The following is a 21,820-nucleotide window of genomic DNA, read 5'->3' as shown; positions in this document are numbered from 1 at the left end:
CTCTTTATCATCGTAGAGTGGTTGTGTACGCACTCTCCTAACACACGGTTGAGTCCAAACAGCTTAAAAAAGTGCATGTAGGCCTGTATGACCCCTTTAAGGCAAGTGGTGCTTTTGGGAGGCTCACAGACAAGAGGAATTATTCTGGCCACTAAAGGTCTGAATTTGGTGGTCCTCACCACCCTTTTGTATGCATTAAATACTTGGAATGCCTACAGGAGACACAAAACAGTTTAAAAACTATTTTCATATCAGATTTGTCTGTAACCTCAGATGATTGATAAAATGCCTAATGCTGAAGTCCTTCAGCAGACAGGCTTCACGAGCATCATCACCATCATTCTGAAAAATCCAGGTCAGCTGAACATGTCAGATCATTGCACCCAAAAACAGTGGGATTCTATGGAGAACTGGTTCAAAGAAAGCGATCTTGGCAAGATCAGAATGCGTTTTAAAGATAGCCAGAAGGGTTTCTTTGAAGACTTCTCAATGAACAATGATATCTGGGAGTTCAGTGCTGCCAACTGTCCTGTCTGTATCAGTTGTCTGAACAAAACTGTATTTTTTAATAAACTACAGTACAACTGCTCACAGAGCGGAACTTTTATATACAACCTTACTAGTGCTTTAAAACTTTGACAAGCTAAAAACAAATTGTCAAAAAAAAAAAAACATCTAAAAAAATCTTTTGTTTTTTGCGGAGTAAATGAGAAAATGATGGGTGAGATAATAGGACATGCTGAGCCGGTGCACCAGTTGTCTGTAGAGTGCAGTTCAGCACTTTATACCTGGGAGTTACTCTTACTGTAGTGTATAACAACATAAGACAATACTGGCCAATAGCCTTGTTAAGTGAACCTGATGTGGGCACAAAGTGTCTCCAAGCCATCTTCCTGTGTAGCCTGGCCAAAAAGAAGAATCAATACAACCATCACAAAACCCTTAATTGTTTCGGTATTACTCAGGTGATTTATTATTTATACCTTTATTAAGTTCCTTGTGTATGACAAAAAGCCAGTCAGTATTTGGTTTTCATGAAGACCTGGCAAACATATCGTAAATGAAACACTAAAGGAGTTGCCGGTGATTTGATCATAAAGCTATTAAAAATCTCCTCCTGCCTTTTTTTTTCCCCCAGAAGAACCACAATGCCCTCAAGCAGAGGTGTGTGCCAACTATCAATTCCTGCCTGTCCCCAAAGGAATCAGACTAGTCCTGTCTGTTCCTGCGGTTATTATTTTCGGCTATGTTCAAAACGACGAGCTTCTTTGCATCTTTGCACAGTTCAAATGTTTTGCTCATGTATGGGTTTGTATGTCTTGAGGGTTTGTATGGTCTATCTTTGATATGACTGCATACTTATATCAGTTTACTGGGCAACTGTTTGGAACAAGTTTCGTCCAGTTTTGTTTGAATTACTCCTTACTTACAAATATACTATATACTTAACTCTTTAAACTCTAGAGGCGCAGATCTGTGCCGCAGATTTTTAACAATCTATATATGTGTTTACATGGAAGTCTTGCTGATGTGCGTTACCGGGGAGGATTCAGATATCAAATTTTCTCTAATAAGATAAGGATATTGATCATTTTGTCGATCTGTAATTGTTTGTGTTTTGGAGAAGCAGAATACTCAGATCCTGAAAAATCATGAAGAGAAATTTTAATTTAAACCTGTCTATGTCATTAGGGCTCAAGCACTATGACATAAGCCCTAAAATGTCATTTTATCAGCATCTGGGGCTTTTTGGAAGTCTTAAAGGAACATGCTTAAACAGTCATGAAAATCAGCACACATGTTGGAATCTGCTGCTATTATGATGCCTGATCAGCTGGGTCCTTCACCGGAGATTCTGCTGCATAACTCAAACACACTTGCACGTATGCATGTACACCCCGGTACACATTTAGATTACTCAACAAAATGTCAGTTATTTTGAGTTGTTTGCAAAATACACCCAATGGAATTTAATATACTCCTCCCAGGGAGATTTGTATGGCCACCACCAAACGACGCCAATATGATCTCAAAACATTGAGGATGCAAAATTGCAAAGGGATTTTTGCTATCTCAAATGTTCAGGTCTTAACTAGGTCTTAACCTCATGGCAAAAAAAAGAGGTTAACTTTATTATTTGTATATAATTATGGTGTTATGTAAAATAATATGTCATGATGGTAACAATAACAATTCCAATATGAGGGACATCACATTGATGTCAAATTGACATTATAGGTGCGATGCTGCTTTTACAGCACCTTAAACGTGTTCTGAACGTTGGCTAATAACTTCCTGAGTGACCTCACATAGAGTGCTATCACGATGAATGACATCATAATGTGATGTTTTTAAAGGTCTTAACAAGCTCAAAAAAAGCACACAGGTTGCGTGCTGCACCCGGATGGTGATGCCGCAGGTGCTTGGGCCCGCACATCGTTTGTTGCAACTATTATTTGAACTTGTGGTCTCAAGCAGCATTTTGAGCCAATTTGGCCTATTTTAATATGAAATTGGATTTTAATCTCATTTGTTTTAAAGATGTTAATACTCTGTGCATCCCTGACTCGTTAGATGCAAGGGTCTTGTAGTGGCGGTGTACAAAATAATCCAAACACCATTGATTATTGGAGTTTACATGGAACCGTGTATAAATTTTTATATTGCCTGAATCCTTCCTTTATCAGTTTTTGTCATAAATCGTGTGTACATCCTCTGTAAGTCCTAGTTTACCCACTCCAGTGGCTCTGTGACACACAACTTAAAATGCACACCACATATCAGTGAATGTTTGAGTCCCCTCATCCACCATGGTTACGCGTTATACATGTCAGTCAATATGTGCCAAATAAAGCACATAATGATTTTGTGGGAAATTATACCAGATGGCTGTTGCTATAGAGGGAGTGGATTCGCTCTCCAGAGATAACGAGCAGTCATTCAGTGTCTAATGTCAGTGTCGAATTATGCAAGGGTTGTAGTTAACCATTTGACATGGACCTCTATGTTTTAAAATAGTCAGTTACATTAGAAAAAAAAATCCATGCATGTTTTAGAAATCAGGCATATTTCACAACGTTTCTACGTGAAGATTAAATGAGCTGACTCAGGTACCTAGCATGGCATTTTATTGACTTATTCTTTGCAGTCATGCTTGTAAATCACATGCAGTTAAATTTTGCAATATATTTTAATTGTCCTTTGTCCTACTCCGTTTGTTCCACTACATCATCACCCTCTTCATTTAAATGCGGCTTGTTTTAATGCATTTTTAAGTAATATTTTAAAATAATTGGCAAAGAAATCAAAAGATGAGATTCTGTGACTATTTCATGTGAAATCTAAGCAACTCAAAATTTTTGAACATAAAAAAAAAATGCTACTGTTTATACGCAAATTCAAAGACTGTATTTTCTAGCTTGGTGATGATTAGTTGATTGGAAAACCTGTGTCCAAATACATGCCTAATCTGCTTGTCTTTGGACTGTGGGTTGAAACCAGAGCAGTCAGAGTAAACCCACTGAGTACAGCGAGGACATGCAAACGCCATGCATACAGACCCTGAGGTAGGAATTGAACCCGGACCCTGGAGGTGGAAGGCAACGGCGTCTCAGTGCTGGCAGAAAATAAAACCTTTCGACTGCTACTGTAGAATGATGTTTAGAAAAGTGTTCTGAGAGTTAGGATTAGGTAGATGTTACCATGACATGGCTTCATAGACTTTCTTACTACACAAACTTTGCAACGTAAGTGCTTTTTGTAAGCGCCTTACCAAATATCCTGCAAGAACTTCCTTTTTCCTAAAGAACATAGTTAACGAAGTGACTTCCAGCTTTGCGTCATTCACGCATACACACTTGCCTCCAAGGTCACCGTTTAGTACAGAACGAACATTTCTCAATTAAGGATGTGACTGACAGCGAACTCTGTACTGAGCCAGGAATTGATTTGGCTTCATGATGGACTGACAAAATATTTTTAGCTCTGCAACATCCTGCGTCAGAAACCACAATGATCAAATCTGTTTGAGACACGGAAGTTCCTCTTCTGTATTAACTACAGTACATTAACCTTTAGTGCCGAAAAAAGGAGGAAAACTGTGGACCAAACTGTAAATTTCGGTCAGTGGATCACTTTACTTACCCGACTGTAATGCGTGGATCAATTCGTCCTGTATTTTGTAAAAGATATTAGAAGCACAAATAAAAAAACACCCATACCACACTCTGTTTAAAATGTTTTATTATTTATTCAATAATCATTCACCAAAAGTGATCAATCAACTTAATTTATCTTTTAAATAAGCATACCTTGATGTTAAAGCAGATATTTTACAAAAAGCTTTAACTTATAAAAAGCCAGACGTACTTGAGAAAACTCCGGTTTTGTAATGCATGATCAGATGCTTGCTACAGGCTGGTAACACAGTGTGCCTCTTTCATGCCTGTAATTACAGTACCTGAGAAAGTACATTTGCATTGTTTATATCTATCCTGTTGCTGTTTCGCATTCATTCATTGTCTTCCACAGTATTTTTTGTAAGTATTTAGATTCACTGCCTGCCATAAATAAAAGATAAGGAAAAAGGTTTCACAATCGAATATTTCGTTTGATAGTGCCAGTGTTTGTAAAAATTATTCCTCATGATCGTAGAACCACTTTTTCACAATTTGGGTCCTGGTATATGGCCGTGCTATCAGAGAAGGAAAAACTCCATAGATGGGAAATTATGTACATTCAGGTGGTCAGCTGACTTAATTTTATTGCCACATAACGTTGCTGAGTCTAGACCTGAGCAACTGAAGCAACCCCAGATCCTAACACTGCCTCCAGAGGGTGCATCACTTCCTGTCTGGAATAGACTCAATCTGGACCTTTTTTCCATTATGCCAGGTCCAGTCGTAATACTTCCTAACAAACTTATGCCCCACAGAGAACCATATCCACAGTAAAGAACGGAGTTGGGAGCATCATCATGATATGTGGTTGCTTTCTGCAAATTATATTTATTCACATGTCACTGAAAAAATATAAATGGTTCTTGATGTGTTTGTCAAAAAAAAAAAATTAAAAACACCTCTGAAAAAAACAACTCAGTGGAAACTCTTCAATAACACCTGAACGAGGGACGGCAGGACCGCAATAGAGATGCACATGCGCTAGTCTGGAAAAAAATCCCCCCCCCCCCAAAAAAAAAGAGTGCCCCTTAGAGCTTCTCTTCAGAGCTTAAGGACTATATTTGATAGGAGGAGCACTAAATGAAGCTGCTTTAGCAATCATTCGTGCTGCTGTTAGGGACCAACCTTGTTAACCAAGTGCGGATGCAATTAACCACAAAATGCAGCTCATCTGATAAAAGCTAAAAAGGGGCGGGGGCGACTCAGATGGGTGCGGTTCAGGACATTGTGGGTTCGGGTCTTTAGGGGAGGAGTGTGTGGTTTCGTCTCGGCTTTCTGTGGGAAACTCCACTGCATCGGACCGTGACCCGTCAGGTGATATATGTTAGCAAAATGGATACTGAAGAATAAAACACCGTGGCTTGTGCTCTCACAGAAAAAAAAAATAATAGCATGTTTCTACTGACTACATGTGAGCTCTATCCAGGACATGGGCTACAACCTTTGCATTCCTCATGTCAAACCACTCTTGAACCAAAGACAACGTCAAAGGGCGTCTTAATTAGGCTAAGGACAAAAAGAACTGGACTGTTGCTCAGTCCTCTTTTTAGATAAAAGTACTTTTAGAATTTAATTTGGACATAAATGGAGGAAGAGAGGAGAGGCACAGAAACCAAGTTGCTTTTACTTTCTAATTACCTGCATTTGGGGGTCTCCATTTGTAGATGATTGACTAGACTGGATCAACAGCCGGTTAAACATTGCTAACACCACTGCGCTGTTAAATTTTCGAATGTGATAAGAAGGTATCGATTTAGTTTGTTTTTTTTATCTTTCCTTACTACTGACCCAGTACATTATTGCAGCAACAAAATCACAGGTTTACATTAATTCCCTTCATAAAAATTAAAAATAAAAACTTTTATTCTGTTACAAGAAAAAAACAGAGTGGACATGCTATAATGGAAGTGAACATGAACATGAAATAATTTTGTAAGAATTTCAAATCAATAAAAAAGTATATGAAACAATAAAGTGTAGAGCTCCATTTGGAAACAGACCATATCTTCAGACTTTAATTTCTTCAGTTTTTTTCAATACACAGCACGCTCTATTGTGGATTATTTCGTTTGTAATGGATATACATTGAGCTGCCACATCTGTTAGACATTTTTCACGTCTTTCCACTGATACTAAAAAGCAGTTACCGCTTCACAGTTCGTCCCTTCATGGTTTGTCTTTACATCTTTCTTCATTTGCTTTACTTTGGTGTCCTTTAATATGCTATGTTTAAGATGGTTGTAGAACCACTCCAAGTCCTGGCTGTCTTCCGGCCAGCAGAGATACCTCCTGGTCTGGAAGTAGGTTCTGACCGGTTTGTATTTCATCAGTCTGTAATGTGGTATGTTGTCCACAAGAAGCACGAGTAAGACATCCTGGGCCTCTTTCTGCATCTTGGTCTGTGCCAGACTGAAGGCCTCCAAGCACCAGCCATCATTAAAGAACTCTCTGGACAGGACACATAATGTTTTCTTACTCTTGCAGATCGCGTTATGTATGTTAGATAGATGATCCTCTCCTGGGATGAAATCTCGTGCTTCAAAGCAGCAACGTAATTGGTTTCGATCAGAGAACTGGGTGTCGAGCTTTTTCAACAGTGCCTTTGTCACCCATTTCATATCTTTAGAACTAAAACATAGGTAGACATCATACACAAAGTCATCATTAGAAGGCAGTTTGGGCGCTCCTTCCACGAATCTTACAATCACCTTTCTGTAAAGCTTGAAGAGGTAGCCACGCATCTGGATAAAAATAATGGCCCCTGTGGTGGTTAGAATAACAATTATGGTGCAGCAAATGAAAAGTGTAAGCCTCAGCTCCTCGATGTTCTTCTCATCCTCTGTGTCCTTACATAGTAGTTTCACCTGCAGAAGAGGCTTCCCTCGTTGTGCTTCGGGAAACTCACACATCAGTTCCTCAGCAGGGGAATCCATTTGCACACCTGTCTCATTTAACCATGTCTGTAAGTCTTTTAGGCCGCAATCGCAAAGAAAGGTATTCCCAAACAAGCTGATAAGTGTCAGGGTGCTGAAGGCTTGTGTATCCACAGAACCCAGCTGATTGTAGGCAAGGTTGAGTGTTTTCAGACTTTTGGGAAATATGCCGTTAGGTATATAGGTTAAAGAGTTCATGGATAAATCTAAAAAATTCAAAGACGTCAGACCCTTGAAGATGTTTTCTGGAAGTGACTGTATGAAGTTATTTTTAAGAAGAAGCACCCGCAACTGGTGAAGACGGTCAAACATGTTGAGACACTCTCCTTGTAACCAGACATTTTGCAAGACAGTAGTTTGAAGATCTAGAAATTGTACATTGTTTAAAGGTGACACGGAATTGTTTGCATTAAGAAAACACCATGAAAACACATTGCCTCCTAGATAGACTTTTTCAACTTTGTGGAATTCCCCTAATATAGTATAGAAGTTTGCAGCGTCACTTAATCTGTTGAACCTCAAATCAATATCTGTGATGTTTCGTACCTGGCTTGGTAGACCGTACAGGGATGTGATTTTGTTATTGTCTACGTAAAGTAATCTAAGTGATGGAAGGTTTGCCAGAGTATGCAGAGATTGTAATGAATTTTCAGAGAGAAAGAGGTTAGCTAGATTGGGCAGTCCTTGAAATGAGCCAGACATGAGTAGTTTTAAGTTATTATTAGATAAATCAAGTGTCTTGAGACTGGGCAAATTTTTAAATGTTCCAGACTGAATTTTATTCAAAAGGTTATGATCCAGATTCAGTTTTTGTAACTTGTCCAGGCCATAAAAAGCTTCACTTTCAATCTGGTTGATTAAGTTATTAGCTAACGAGAGTTCCACCAGGTCTGGCATGTGACTGAATACTAAATTTTTAAGCACAAAAATTCTAGCTTTGGACAGATCCAGGTCTTTAATGCCACTCTCAGCCAAATCCTTAAATGTATCGCGGTCTGGGTCTTTCATATTGTTGAACCAAACTCCCTTTCCCATGCTGCCGCTGGAGTTAAGAATCAGTTTGTGTATTTTGGTTCCTCTGATTGCTTTGAAGAACCGCACTGCTATGTCAACACTGAAGCTATTTTGAGACAAATCAAGCACCGTCATAGACATGTCCTTGAACGGGTTTCCACATTTAACCCATCCAGGCCAATATGGAGTCATGTCCAACATTTTGATATCCTGCAGTTTTAAACTAGTGAAATGTTTGCCTTGAAAATGGAACAAATCTTCTTCACATATACTGTTGATCCAGTTACAAGAGACGTCCACAATATGCAGCTTGCTCATGTTGATAAAGAACGAAGCAGGACGGAGTTTATGTATATTATTTCTAAATAGTGAAAGCTGCTCCAGAGACACAAGGGGTCTCAGGTAATCTCCCGAAAGAATAGAGTCACTTAACGTGCACCGTGTAAGATTGAGGATCTGAAGGTTGATTAATCCATTAAAAGCTCCTGGATCCACTTGTAGGTTCATGTTGTATGCTAGGTCTAGTGTTGTCAGACTGGACAGGCCAATAAAGGCGTTATTCCTCAAGGTTAGTCTTCTTTCCTGTTGCTGAATCATAAGAATTTGCAGCGCTTCCAAACCATTGAAGGATTCCTCTGAAATTTCACTAATGTAATTAATGCTTAGATCCAAATAAGTTATATACGGAGGCAAAGCTGGCATCTCATACAGGTTTCTCAGGGCACAGTAAGCTTTCTCATCTCTAATCAGGCATTGTGAAGTCGATTCTGCCACAAAAAGGGAGATGCCAAGTTTAAGAAGTGGCAGAATAAAACAGGGATTCCTGTGATTCATGCTGAGACACCTGCAAATAAACAAAAATAATTAGAATGATATAAATAACATACTCAATTCAAGTATTTTTTATTGTTAGGGCAAATACACTATAAGGTATGTTCAATGGTTTGTGGTTATCATACCCATTTGTGATTCTTTAAGATCCCATTCCAGATTTTTCTCCCTTTGCTGCTATGATGCACTGTTTGCCCCAAATATAGTTTCAAGCTACAATGATTGGGCCCAAGCACTTGTGCCATTACCGCCCGGGCGCACAACACAAAACCTGTGTTTTTTACCTCCAAAAAGTCCCGGATGCTGAAAAAAGGCATCAAGCTATAATGTCAATCAATGTGTTGTCACTCAGGAAGTCATTATCCACGTTGTGGCATAAGTTAAAGACATTGCCACAGCTGAACTCTTCAAGATATCAAAAACCCATTCGCAATTTTGCATCCTCAATGTTTTGCTATCATATTGGCGTGGTTTGGTGTATAAATCCCCTAGGAGGAGTATATTCAATGCCATTGAACATGAAAGTTGTTCATCTATAGATCTAATTGTCTCCTGGGTGTCGCATGTGCGTTTTAACTATGCAGCAAAATCTCCCGTGAAGGCCAGGGCCAAGCACTCAGGCATCCTAATGGCAGCAGATTCCAACATGTGTGCTGATTTTCATGATTTTTGAGCATGTTAAGACCCCCAAAAACCTTATAACAAACGGGCCCTTTACATGACATCAGCACTATCAAAGCATCAGCAGTCAGCACTTTGACATGTCCAGTCTTCGTGTGCTGTATGTTTATATGGTTATCGCTCAGTACACTGAAAGCTTAAAATTTCACTTTTTACTTACTGATATTTTCATAGACAATACAAAAACATTTGCATCTTTTTCCTACATAGTGAGTAAAACTGGCAGCACGATGACTTGCACCTCCAGGGTCTGGATTTGAGTCCCACCTTGGGGTCTGTGTGCATGGAGTTTTCATGTTCTCCCCATGCTTGGTGGGTTTGCACCCATGAGTGCACCCACAGTCACGCAGAAAGTCATCCAAAGACGTGCAGATTAGGCAAACTGGGGTTCCCAAATTGCCCATAGTGTGTGTGGAATGCGAGTGTGAATGTTGACCGGAGGTCCTACCACAGTTGTAAAATTGAAATAAATACAATGGTAATCAGTATTGGCTGCCACAGTCCCTAGTTGGATTACAAACGTTTCTCGATAGAAGGATGGATGAAATTTGGTGTTGAAAACTAAAAACAACAGGAGGCTGAGCAGGGCGTTTCAACAATGAAGACTCAAGGTTACCGATCAAAAATGAGTCAGGAATTCAAGTTTTTTAACGCTGTTGGTGCCCAGGAAACTGTATCAGGGCTGGTGTTTCTTTAATAAAAACTCTCATCTCTGTAAAAAAAAAATTTACAATGCACTGTAATAAGTTAGATTATATGGTGGCTCAGTCTTTAGCTTCTCCAAGGTCTGGGTTCGATTCCCTTCTCAGGTCTGTTTAATGGAGTTGCATGTTCTCTCTGTGCCAACATGCAAATTAGGCTAATTGGTGTTTTCAAATTGGCAGTGGTGTCTGAATGAGCGTGTGAGTGTGTGTAATAGATCACTGGAGATTATTTTGGATGCCTTTAGTATTGTTTTACAGAGTAGAAAGAAATAATAAGAAGATAAAGACCATGGAGTTAGAAGGTGAGTCCAAACTTTTCAGGGGTAGTGTACGTTCTTTCCATTTCTTCTGTGACTCATCCTCTTTTGTGTGGCAATTCCTCGCTTACTTTATCTTGTTTGTGGTATTGCCAAAAACCCTTATCTCCCATTGACATGTCACGTCTTCTTTTCTGTCTAGGAGAGTCGACCAGCTCCAAACAGTGCTTAGTTTCCTTCCTGCTATTGTCTGATTGACTAACGTGCAGTATTTGTTTCCCTGTGTGCCTCACTAAAACCTTTCTGTAAGCTATCAGGAGTGGAACTACAAGGTGTAAGTAAAAGTATTGCCTATCCTAAACTAAATTGTTAAAAAATTGCCACAATAAATTGTATCTTCCACTTTTCCGGTGCCTAACAGGTTAATATTGTCGATTCTCAGAGCAGTTGGTTTGAGTAAACCAGTGATTCTCGGAGCAGTTGGTTTGAGTAAACCAGTGCATGCTGGAACTTGGGAATTTCACTTATGCTCACGTTCATGTTGGATGGAAATGAGTGTGTGCTGGTGCAGAAAACACGTACGTCCGCTTAGAATGGCGAAATCGTTCCCTTCTTCTTCTTCTTTGTGACACTTTGGTCCTCATGTTCCACTGTTTGCATGGATTTCACAACACCATGCTGTTTCTAACAGGATATGGGGGTTTTATTTGAGTTCAGATTTTTTTTCTTTTTTTCTGACAAGCTAAAAAAGAGGAATCTGATCACGTTTCAAAGATTTTAGAATATTGATTCTGTTGAACTTCAGGTATTGAATAGTCTACAGTACAAGTGTCCCAAAAGTCTCCATTGATAGGGAAATAGACCCTTTTTAAATTGCATGCATTTTTTTCATGCTCAGTTTATGTTATATACAGTACAGATATCCTTTAAGGATATGTTTGGCATAAGAAAAACATGTGCTCAGGAAGCTGTCACAGGTTTCGATAGAATTGAACAGGAAACGTTAAGGCACATTATACTTGACTCAAAGTGAGAGCATGTCCACACACACACAATGTGATGAGAACTCTTAGGATTGGGACTAAACAGCTATGTTCATAAGAAAACCACTTCTTAGTGAGTGAGACTAATAAAACACTTCAGTTTGTTAGGGAGCATAAAGTCTGGACTGAATGTGACCTGATGAGTCCAGATCGGTCCTATTCCAGAGTGGTGGGCGTGTCAGCGTAGGAAGGGAAGCACATGAAGCTTCTTCATTATGCATCATGCATAGTTTCCACTATACATGCCTCTGGAGACAGTCTTTCAATTATATGCTTACATCTCTACATTGGAGGAGACAAAAGTTTCTATAAATTTTGTCCAGCCAGTTTTGCATGATGCTGTGACAAAATCTGGCTGGACAGAATTTAAAGAAACTTTTGCAGTCCTTAGATCTCTGTCTGAAGTTTAACCTGCACCATCAGTGAAATCACAATGTGGAGTAAAAGTGATGTTATGAACAGTTATGTGTGGGATTTAATAATCTACTTTATAATAATCTACTAATGCGCTACTGTCTCAATGTAAACAAACACCTGCACCAATAGATATTAATTAGAAAAGATAAAGTGAATATTTTTAACTGGGTTTAGGTTCTATTTCGCTTTTAGCTTTAACCTGCAGGTACGTGCGCTAGTAGTTAGAAAGTAGTTACTCATTATAATAATTGATCCAATATTGTCAACATTACTGAAAGTAGATCTGATTCATAACTCAAAGTAGACACTAGAACAACAACATACACAGTGCACAATCCCTATAACGTTCTCTTAAAATAGATGTTTATTTAATATTTATAGAAGGAATCTGTAGAGCCAGTGCTTTGTAAAAAAAAAAAAAAATCCGACTGACAGCTCTAACTTTTGGGTTTTTCAACATCTACAGGACAGATTATTCAAAAAGATTTTTACCTTAGAGAAGAAGAATGTTTATCACTGCCATAGCGGGAAATAACTTATTTTGAAGATGTCCCACCATACAAAATGCCATAAAATCTTTGGAAAAAGTACAATTTATAGAAACATATGGATAAAAAACTATATATTGTTGTGTAATAAATGTAATCATTTGCAAATTGCTGTGGTACAAGGAAATTAACTTCAATTCAGGACACACCTGGACACTGATTTTTCTTATTTTATTTTAATAACTACACAACTGACAGATAAATGTGCATTAAAGATACAGCTTATTTATCTTGTTAAGAAAGAAAAAAAACTGGTTGTGTTGGTACTGTAAACTTCTAACTTGGTGAAGGTTTTCAAATCTTTCCATTGATATATCCATGTATTTAAAAAGCAGTTACTGCTTCACAGTTCGTCCCTTCATGGTTTGTCTTTACATCTTTCTTCATTTGCTTTACTTTGGTGTCCTTTAATATGCTATGTTTAAGATGGTTGTAGAACCACTCCAAGTCCTGGCTGTCTTCTGGCCAGCAGAGATACCTCCTGGTCTGGAAGTAGGTTCTGACCGGTTCGTGTTTCATCAGTCTGTAATGTGGTATGTTGTCCACAAGAAGCACGAGTAAGACATCCCGGAGCTCTTCTAACATTTTAGTCTGTGCCAGACTGAAGGCCTCCAAGCACCAGCCATCATTAAAGAACTCTCTGGACAGGACACATAATGTTTTCTTACTCTTGCAGATCGCGTTATGTATGTTAGATAGATGATCCTCTCCTGGGATGAAATCTCGTGCTTCAAAGCAGCAACGTAATTGGTTTCGATCAGAGAACTGGGTGTCGAGCTTTTTCAACAGTGCCTTTGTCACCCATTTCATATCTTTAGAACTGAAACATAGGTAGACATCATACACAAAGTCATCATTAACAGGAATATTTTGGCTTCCCTTATTAATGGCAACAATCACCTTTCTGTAAAGCTTGAAGAGGTAGCCACGCATCTGGATAAAAATAATGGCCCCTGTGGTGGCTAAAATAATAATTATGGTGCAGCAGATGAGAAGTGTAAGCCTCAGCTCCTCAATGTTCTTCTCATCCTCTTCGTCCATACATAGGGTAGCCTGCAGAAGAGGCTTCCCTCGTTGTGTTTCGGGAAAAACACACATCAGTTCCTCAGCAGGGGAATCCATTTGCACACCTGTCTCATTTAACCATGTTTGTAAGTCTTTCAGACCGCAATCGCAAAGAAACTGACTCCCAAACAAGCTGATAAGTGTCAGGGTGCTGAAGGCTTGTGTATCCACAGAACCGAGACGATTGTAGGCAAGGTTGAGTATTTTCAGACTTTTGGGAAATATGCCGTTAGGTATATAGGTTAAAGAGTTCCTGGATAAATCTAACTCATGCAAAGACTTCAGTGCGTTGAAGATGTTTTCTGGAAGTGATTTTATGTAATTAATGTTAAGATGAAGTGTGTGTAACTGGTGAAGACGGTCAAAAATGTTGAGACACTGACCTTGTAACCAGAATTTTTCTAAGCCGGTGATGTGGAGATCAAGAACGCGTACGTTGTTTACAGGTGACGCAGGATAGACTGCATTAAGATAACACCATGAAAACACATTGCCTCCAAGGTAGATATTTTCAACATTGGGGAATTCCACTAAAATGGCGTATAAGCTCTCAGCATTACTTAGGCTGTTGTATTTCAAATTGATAGTTGTGATGTTCATTACTTTGCTTGATAGACCGTACAGGGATGTGATTTTGTTACTGTCTAGTCTGAGCTCTCTAAGTGATGGAAGGTTTGCCAGTTCATCCAGAGATTGTAATGAATTTTCAGAGAGAAAGAGGTTAGCTAGATTGGGCAGTCCTCGAAATGAGCCAGACATAAGTAATTTAATGCCATTATCACTTAAATCAAGTGTTTTAAGACTTTGTAAATTGTTAAATGTTTCAGAATAAATTTTATCCAAAAGGTTATAAGACAAATTGAGCGTTCTTAAATTGTTCAGCCCATTAAAAGCATTACTCTCAATCTGGTTGATTATATTATTAAATAACGAGAGATTCTCCAGATCTGGCATATAACTGAATACTGATTTTTTTACTACAAAAATGCTGCCATTGGACAGATCCAGGACCCTAATGCCACTCTGAGCCAAGTCCTTAAATGTATTGCGGTCTGGGTCTTTCGTATTATTCTTACTGAAATTAAGTATCAGTTTGTGTATTTTGGTTCCTCTGATTGCTTTGAAGAACCGCACTGCCATGTCAACACTGAAGCCATTTTGAGACAAATCAAGCACCGTCATAGACATGTCCTTGAACGGGTTTCCACATTTATTCCATCCCGACCAATATGGATTCATGTCCCACATTTTGATATCCTGCAGTTTTAAGAGAGTGAAGTTTTTACCTTGAAAATGAAACAAATCTTCTTCACATAAACTGTTGATCCAGTTACGAGAGACGTCCACAATATGCAGCTTGCTCATGTTGATAAAGAACGAAGCAGGACGGAGTTTATGTATGTTATTTCCAGACAGTGAAAGCTGCTCCAGAGACACAAGGGGTCTCAGGTAATCTCCCGAAAGAATAGAGTCACTTAACGTGCACTCTGTAAGATTGAGGATCTGAAGGTTGATTAATCCATTAAAAGCTCCTGGATCCACTTGTAGGTTCATGTTGTATGCTAGGTCTAGTGTTGTCAGACTGGACAGGCCAATAAAGGCGTTATTCCTCAAGGTTAGTCTTCTTTGCTGTTGCTGAATCCTAAGAATTTGCAGCGTCTCCAAACCATTGAAGGAATTCTCATGGATTTCGCTAATGTAATTTAAGGTTAGATCCAAATAAGTTATATACGGCGGCAAAGCTGGCATCTTCGTCAGGTTTCTCAGGGCACAGTAAGCTTTCTCATCTCTAATCAGACATTTTGGAGTAGATTCTGCCCCAAGAAGACAGATGCAAAGCTTAAGAAAGGGCAGAAGAAAACAGGGATTCCTGTGATTCATGCTGATACACCTGCAAATAAACAAAGATAATGTGTAATGAATACAACAACAATAAAACAATGATTTCTTTGATTTGGCCTTTTTCAAGGGGAAGATTCATTGTGATTTTTATTAGAAGAAACCCCAAGAATTTGGAGCACAAAGCTTACATTTATTTAGGGTTTTCTGGTATCATCGAGCACCTTTGGGATGAACCGGAACAGAGATTGCGAGCCAGGCCTTCTTGTCCAACATCAGTAATTCTCATAGAAACACTCCAAAATATTGTGGACAGCCTTCCAAGAAGTCATCGCAGGTTTGGCCAAATACTTTTGTCAATATAGTGTACCTGATGATCCAAACATTCCTCCAGAAGGCCTTTTTCTTTGTCCATATGGTCAGCTGCAAATTTTATTCGAGCCTGGAGGATATCGGAGAAGGGGCTTTTATATTGGACGGCAGCCTTGTAGCCTGTGGTGCTGTAAAACCGGCTTGACTGTAGACAGTGACACTGTGTTCCAGCAGCTTCCAGGTCATGTGCCTTGATTGGTTCCAGGGTTTTTCCTCACTATCTTGTTGATGACAATTTGGGTCTACTTTCAGACATTGGCAAAGCAGCTCCACTGACGAATACCGAGCGCTTACATACAGCTTTTTGGCTGTATCTAGTTGATTAGAAAAGCCTGAACTATTCCTGACTTGTGTAGATCTGCCATCCTTGTTATCAGATCTGTACCAAGCTTCTTCATCTGGACCTTCCCATTTTTTTGAATGCTTTCTAAAAAATGCTTTTCACAGTATGTTAGTACTGAGAAGCTACAGTACCAGCTGTATAATAATCATCACTAACAGGAAGTTGAGATGCAAAGGGCTTGCCAAAAAGGCATTCCTGAACTTTGAGCACCACTAAATTAATAATCAAAGTAGAAGTATGCTCATTTTTGACCATTTATTTATTAATTTTGCTCAACAATTCTTGGAGTTTTCTTCTAATTAAAGATGTACGAGGTACAGCACAATCCTTCTTCCCCAGAAAAAAACAAGTTCAGTTCAAAGAAATCATTGAAAGCCCAATATTACCATGACATTTCTGTTCATAATGAGAGAATGTAAACTTCTGACTTCCACTGTACACTGTTCAATGTTTTACATACAAAGTGTTGAACATTAATGTCCGCTATGATACTCCGCCGACAAGCTGGCAGCATGGCAACTAGTGGAAAAATCTAAACATTTATGCCTGTCTTTTTAACACACTATATGGCCAAAAGTATGTGGACACCTGACCATCACATATACTGTAGCGTTGCAGGTTCTCCCCGCTGGAACCAAGAGGCCCAAGCCAGTTCCACCATAACAATGCACCTGTGGTTATACCTGGCTCCGTGAAGACATGGCGTGTTAAGTTTGGAGTAGAACTGACTGAATCCAACACCTTTGGGGTGAACTGGAACACTGACTTCACCCCAGGTCTCTTCTAAAGACATCAGAACAGAAACCCTCACAGCCAACAGAACATATGGTCGGACATGTGTTATGGTCCACGAGGTGTCCACAAACGTTTTCCATTTAATATGTGTGTAATCTTACATTGGTGTGTTTTTCTTCAGGAATTAGTTATTAACGTATGATTCTACTAATTATGAAATAAGAAAATAAAACAACCTGTTATAGGGACACAAAATCAATAAAAAATACCACAGCAATTTACCAACAATTGCAATTTGTTCACTAAATGAGGTCATAACAGTCACGTCTTTTCGTGCTTTCGAAGTCCACTCTCATCGTCTATATCACTTTATCCTGTACACTATGGGCAATTGGGGAGCGCCAGTTAGTTTAATCTGCATGTCAAAACCGGACTACCCGGAACAAACCCAGCAAGCACGGGCAGAACATAACAAACTAGCAAACTCCATGCACACTGCAGCAAGGTGGGAATCGAACTCGGGACCTGGAGGTGCGAAGCGACAGTGCCAACCACTACGCCACCTTGCTGCCTACTTTGGAAGTTAATTTAAATAAATAAAAAAAAAATTTAAAGCATTGAAACACAACATCGTCCAATCTTATATGTTTTTGTGGCAAAATAATTACAGCTTTCCTTCAGCTAGACTTTTACAAAGCACTGTCACTAAAGACTCCTTCCAGACATGTCTCCTTACAAAATTATTCACTTGACCACTTTTTTTCTTTATTATGTACCAAAAAAAATTTAAGTATTTAGTCGAGTACTGTGTATCCACCACCATGTCCCTGATAATGAGCTTTTCTGGAATAATTAATCAACACCTTCTGACCAATGAGAATCCAGCCATAAACAGTGCTGTATTAGGAAATATAACAAACTGATCTTTAGCAAGTGCTTTATCCTAGATGGAACACCAGTCCGTTTCACTATGCACACACACTTCATATTGCCCCTGAATTTATTGTAGCTAGGTCACCGGATGGTATGTGAAAGGAAACCCACAAAGACACAAGAGAAATTTTTAGATTAGAGAAATTCTGAAAAGGGAATTCATAGATGTGCAAATGGAAAAAGTTTTACCTCGGTATTGAAAACTTAGTTCTAAATCAGTTCTTAGAACTTGATTCATTTCAATACAAAATACATGGATTTCAGTTCTAGAATTACAAAACTGGTTCAAGGTCAAGGACACCAGGTGAAACTCTGCAGGCACAGTAGCAAAGTAGCCGAAACTCACAACTGAACCAGGCAGGAAGTGAACTGGAATATAACCCACCATGCTTTTATATAATCACACTAAATAAAATCCTTTTAAAGTTATACATAAGCTAATATATGATGGTTAATTGAAGGCCTTTTTGAAAAGGTGAAGTTACTGAATATGGAAACTGAGTTCAGGAATTAAGACTGCAGTTGTAACTACTGTATGTTATGTTAAAAAATTTATGATCATGAATCTTTGGCTCTTACCCCTTCTGATACCTTCTAATTTCACCCCATTGCTCATGTGTAGTATTTATTCACACATTTCTGTCATGCATCCTGGACAGATATACAAGAAGAAATACACCCCATAGTTTTATGATAAAATAATAATAATAATAAGCACCAAAATGTCTTATTATTATGACTATTACTTGTTTCCTTGTTTTTAGACTGAAACATATATAAATCTATAAGCATGGATATAGTGGCAATTAAAAAAAAATATTAATGTTTTATTTAATAAACTAAACCTATGAAGCCCCTCTGGTGACATTGGGAGGAAAATATCCTGGGGCAACAACTTACTATGGCATGGGAACTAAATCTTACTGTATGTTGCAGCCATGACTTACTAAGGTGGGATGACAAAATAGTATAATGCGTGACCACGAGATATTTTCTTGGGGCCATGACTTGATAACGCGTGTAGATGAGATCTGCACCAATTCATGTGTGGCAGTGAGATTATATGTGGTAGCCACAACTTAATAACCTTACAGCATTGATCCTCTTACTGACAAACTTTATTTGATTCAGTTTATAACTGTTACTATAAATGGATAATTACCTTTATTTACTCACCGACATACAGCATAACTCCAAACCACCAATTATCATGTCACAGCTGAGACATGAATGATCTCATTACTACATGTACTTAAGCCTGGCCAAAACATTGTATCTCATCCTCGAACCAGTCATAGTAAGTCATGGCTTCAACACACTATCACATTTCAACACCTTAGTAAGTCATAGCCACAATATACTGTCTCTTTCCGATACTATAATAAGTCATGCCCACAACATACTATCTTATTCCCACAACATACTATCTCGTTCCCACACCTCAGTAAGTCGTTCACACAACATACTATTTTATGCCCATGCCATAGTAAATAATGCCCACAACATACTATCTCTTTTTCACACCTCAATAACTCATGCCCACAACATACTATCTTGTTCCCACAACATACTGTACTAACTCATTTCCACAACATACTATCTCGTTACCACACTATACTACTCTATATCATTCCCATGCTGTAGTAAATAATGGCCACAACATACTGTCTCTTTCTCACACCTCAGTAAGTCGTTCCCACAACATACTATCTCGTTCCCACACCATACTATATCATTCTCATGCCGTAGAAAATCATGGCCACACAATTCTATCCCATTCCCATGCTGTAGTCCCATGCTAAGTCGTGGCTGCAACATACTATTTCTTTCTCACACCTTAATGCGTCATGGCCACAACACACTATCTCTTTTTCACACCTTAGGTAAGTCATTCCCACAACATACTATCTCATTCCCACAACATACTATTTCATTCCCACAACATCTTATCCCTACAGCTCATTAAGTCGTGGCCACAGAATATTTTCCCCCCAGTGTCACCAAAGCGGCTCAGTATAAACCTTATTTACTAAAAAAAAAAAAAAAAAAAATCATGCAGAACTTTAAAGTTCAGTTACAGAACTTTTGAGTGTCTCTTTACTCCTTTCTTATCTCTCTACATTCCATGCCCAGGTAGGATGACAACGCGCATGCGCACAGCGAGCATAGTAACACATCTTAAAACTTTCCCCCCCTTGTGTAAACGTCACGTGATGACCATGAGCCCTAATAACAGTCTGGGGTTATAATTAGAGTCTGAAGCTCTCACCTAGGGTTAGGGTTAATCCTTTCCAATCCGGGGTTAGTCCTGATCCCTGCAGGAGTGGAGCTCTAATCCCCCGGGGTGTTCGCGGTTAAACCTGCTGCTGCCAGTGACCTGGGAATCCCGTTCTCGCTCGAGCTGGAAGGAAACAAATCCGTGCCCGCGCAGGGACCGCGTGCACATCCGCTCTGAGTGGAGCAACCGGTCCGTGCGTCTCCGTCTCGAGCGTCTACCTCCCTCACTCCCTCACTCACGTTCTTCTGTCTGCGTGATTACACGCGTTGCGCAACACCCCGCCGTTTCTAACAGGATATGAGCTTTCTGACTGCATACAGGACAGCACGTCCTCAACCCTAATATATTATATTTTAAACACACTCTCTGTATACAATAAATCTATATATATATATATATATTCTGCATATCTTATTCATTATTAATGAGAAATACATTCTTCTCTCCAGCATGGTATCTACAGTACTGCAAGAGAAGAAACTTTTGGACACATGTGGGTTAACCCAGAATAAGGCTTTTCCCCAAGCCTAAGGCATGCCTAGCAGATGTTTCTGATCAAAAGGAGTCTTTGCCCAGCAGAAGACTTCGGTCCAACTTCTGACTAATCTTGACCAACCATGGGACATTTAAGCAATAATAATAATAATAATAATAATAATAAAAACCTTTATGGAAGAAGTCTCCAGTGTCAGGTTTGGAATGTTCTGGATTTCACTCCATCTGTTTTAACTGAAAATAAATCTTATTGACCATAAAATAGACTTTTTTTTTAATACAATTTAGACCTATGCATGAATTATTCGGCCAAAACACAGTATTTGTGCTGATTTACTCAGCTGTAACTTATCCTGTATAACTTATACACTTAACACTTCAATTTCTTCTATTTTATTAGCAAACTTGTTAGCTTTACAGCTAAAATTTTTATATGTGTATAATTTGTATAAATTCTCTATTTGGATACTTTTTAATTTTCTTTTTCAATTTCAGGTCACGCAAATTATATAAGCATTTCACTGGATATCATATACTGTGTATGGTTGTGTACTGTATGTGACAAATCAAATCCAATTTGAATTTGATTTGATTAAAGATTTTGTATGGTATACATATAATACAGAAAATGTGTGTGCCTAAGAAGCCACTTCTGAAGTTTATGCAACATGAAAGTGACCAGTCTTGCTTCCCTAAGCATTTCAAGTTGCTTATTTCAGCCGTTTTGGAGAGAGGAGTTTACATGTGCCCCAAAAATGGCCATTTTTCAGAGTTATACTCGCTTCAAACAATAATCAAAAATTGATGGACGCTTCAAGAAGCATATAACCTGTAAAGTTTTTTGCTTAAAATCAATTTTTGGTAAAAGATTAAAAAGCAAAAAATCTGTAGTGTCATGTTGCAATATCTTAACATTGCATTGCATTTCAGAATAGTACACTTTTTCAGGTTTATGTCCTTTCTTGTGAAATCTAAATTGCCAAGTTTCATCTGAATGACAATTGAGATCATTAAAAGATTTACATTTTAAAAAGTTACGGACACTACAGACATAAAAGGGCATGAAATTGTATTTAGCAAATGTGTTTCTTTTCATCTGATAAAAACATAAATGTGTACACATATTTACAAAACCAAAGCTTTAAGTATTCTAA

General features: G+C 38.6%; 2 protein-coding genes across 2 annotated transcripts; both read right to left on the bottom strand.

The window, feature by feature from the left end:
- Positions 1-5,198: 5,198 nt before the first annotated feature.
- Positions 5,199-15,084, bottom strand: LOC128544601 (toll-like receptor 5). The gene is made up of 2 exons (XM_053514822.1): positions 14,958-15,084; positions 5,199-8,969 (listed from the first exon to the last, which is right to left on the bottom strand). The coding sequence occupies exon 2, from the start codon at positions 8,957-8,959 to the stop codon at positions 6,311-6,313; it is 2,649 nt and encodes an 882-aa protein (XP_053370797.1). The 5' UTR covers positions 8,960-8,969; positions 14,958-15,084; the 3' UTR covers positions 5,199-6,310.
- On the bottom strand, positions 12,688-20,480 carry LOC128544602 (toll-like receptor 5). The gene is made up of 2 exons (XM_053514823.1): positions 20,163-20,480; positions 12,688-15,562 (listed from the first exon to the last, which is right to left on the bottom strand). The coding sequence occupies exon 2, from the start codon at positions 15,550-15,552 to the stop codon at positions 12,931-12,933; it is 2,622 nt and encodes an 873-aa protein (XP_053370798.1). The 5' UTR covers positions 15,553-15,562; positions 20,163-20,480; the 3' UTR covers positions 12,688-12,930.
- Between the last annotated feature and the right edge of the window lie 1,340 nt (positions 20,481-21,820).

This window comes from Clarias gariepinus, chromosome 16 (assembly GCF_024256425.1).
Source record: "Clarias gariepinus isolate MV-2021 ecotype Netherlands chromosome 16, CGAR_prim_01v2, whole genome shotgun sequence".
Classification (NCBI taxonomy): domain Eukaryota; kingdom Metazoa; phylum Chordata; class Actinopteri; order Siluriformes; family Clariidae; genus Clarias; species Clarias gariepinus.
Note: the sequence above shows the minus strand (reverse complement) of the source record. Positions and strands in the feature narration are given on the sequence as shown.

What these genes read in the sequence shown, in the direction of transcription:
- LOC128544601 (XM_053514822.1), bottom strand. Translation starts at nt 8,959, where the DNA reads ATGAATCACAGGAATCCCTGTTTTATTCTGCCACTTCTTAAACTTGGC.
- LOC128544602 (XM_053514823.1), bottom strand. Translation starts at nt 15,552, where the DNA reads ATGAATCACAGGAATCCCTGTTTTCTTCTGCCCTTTCTTAAGCTTTGC.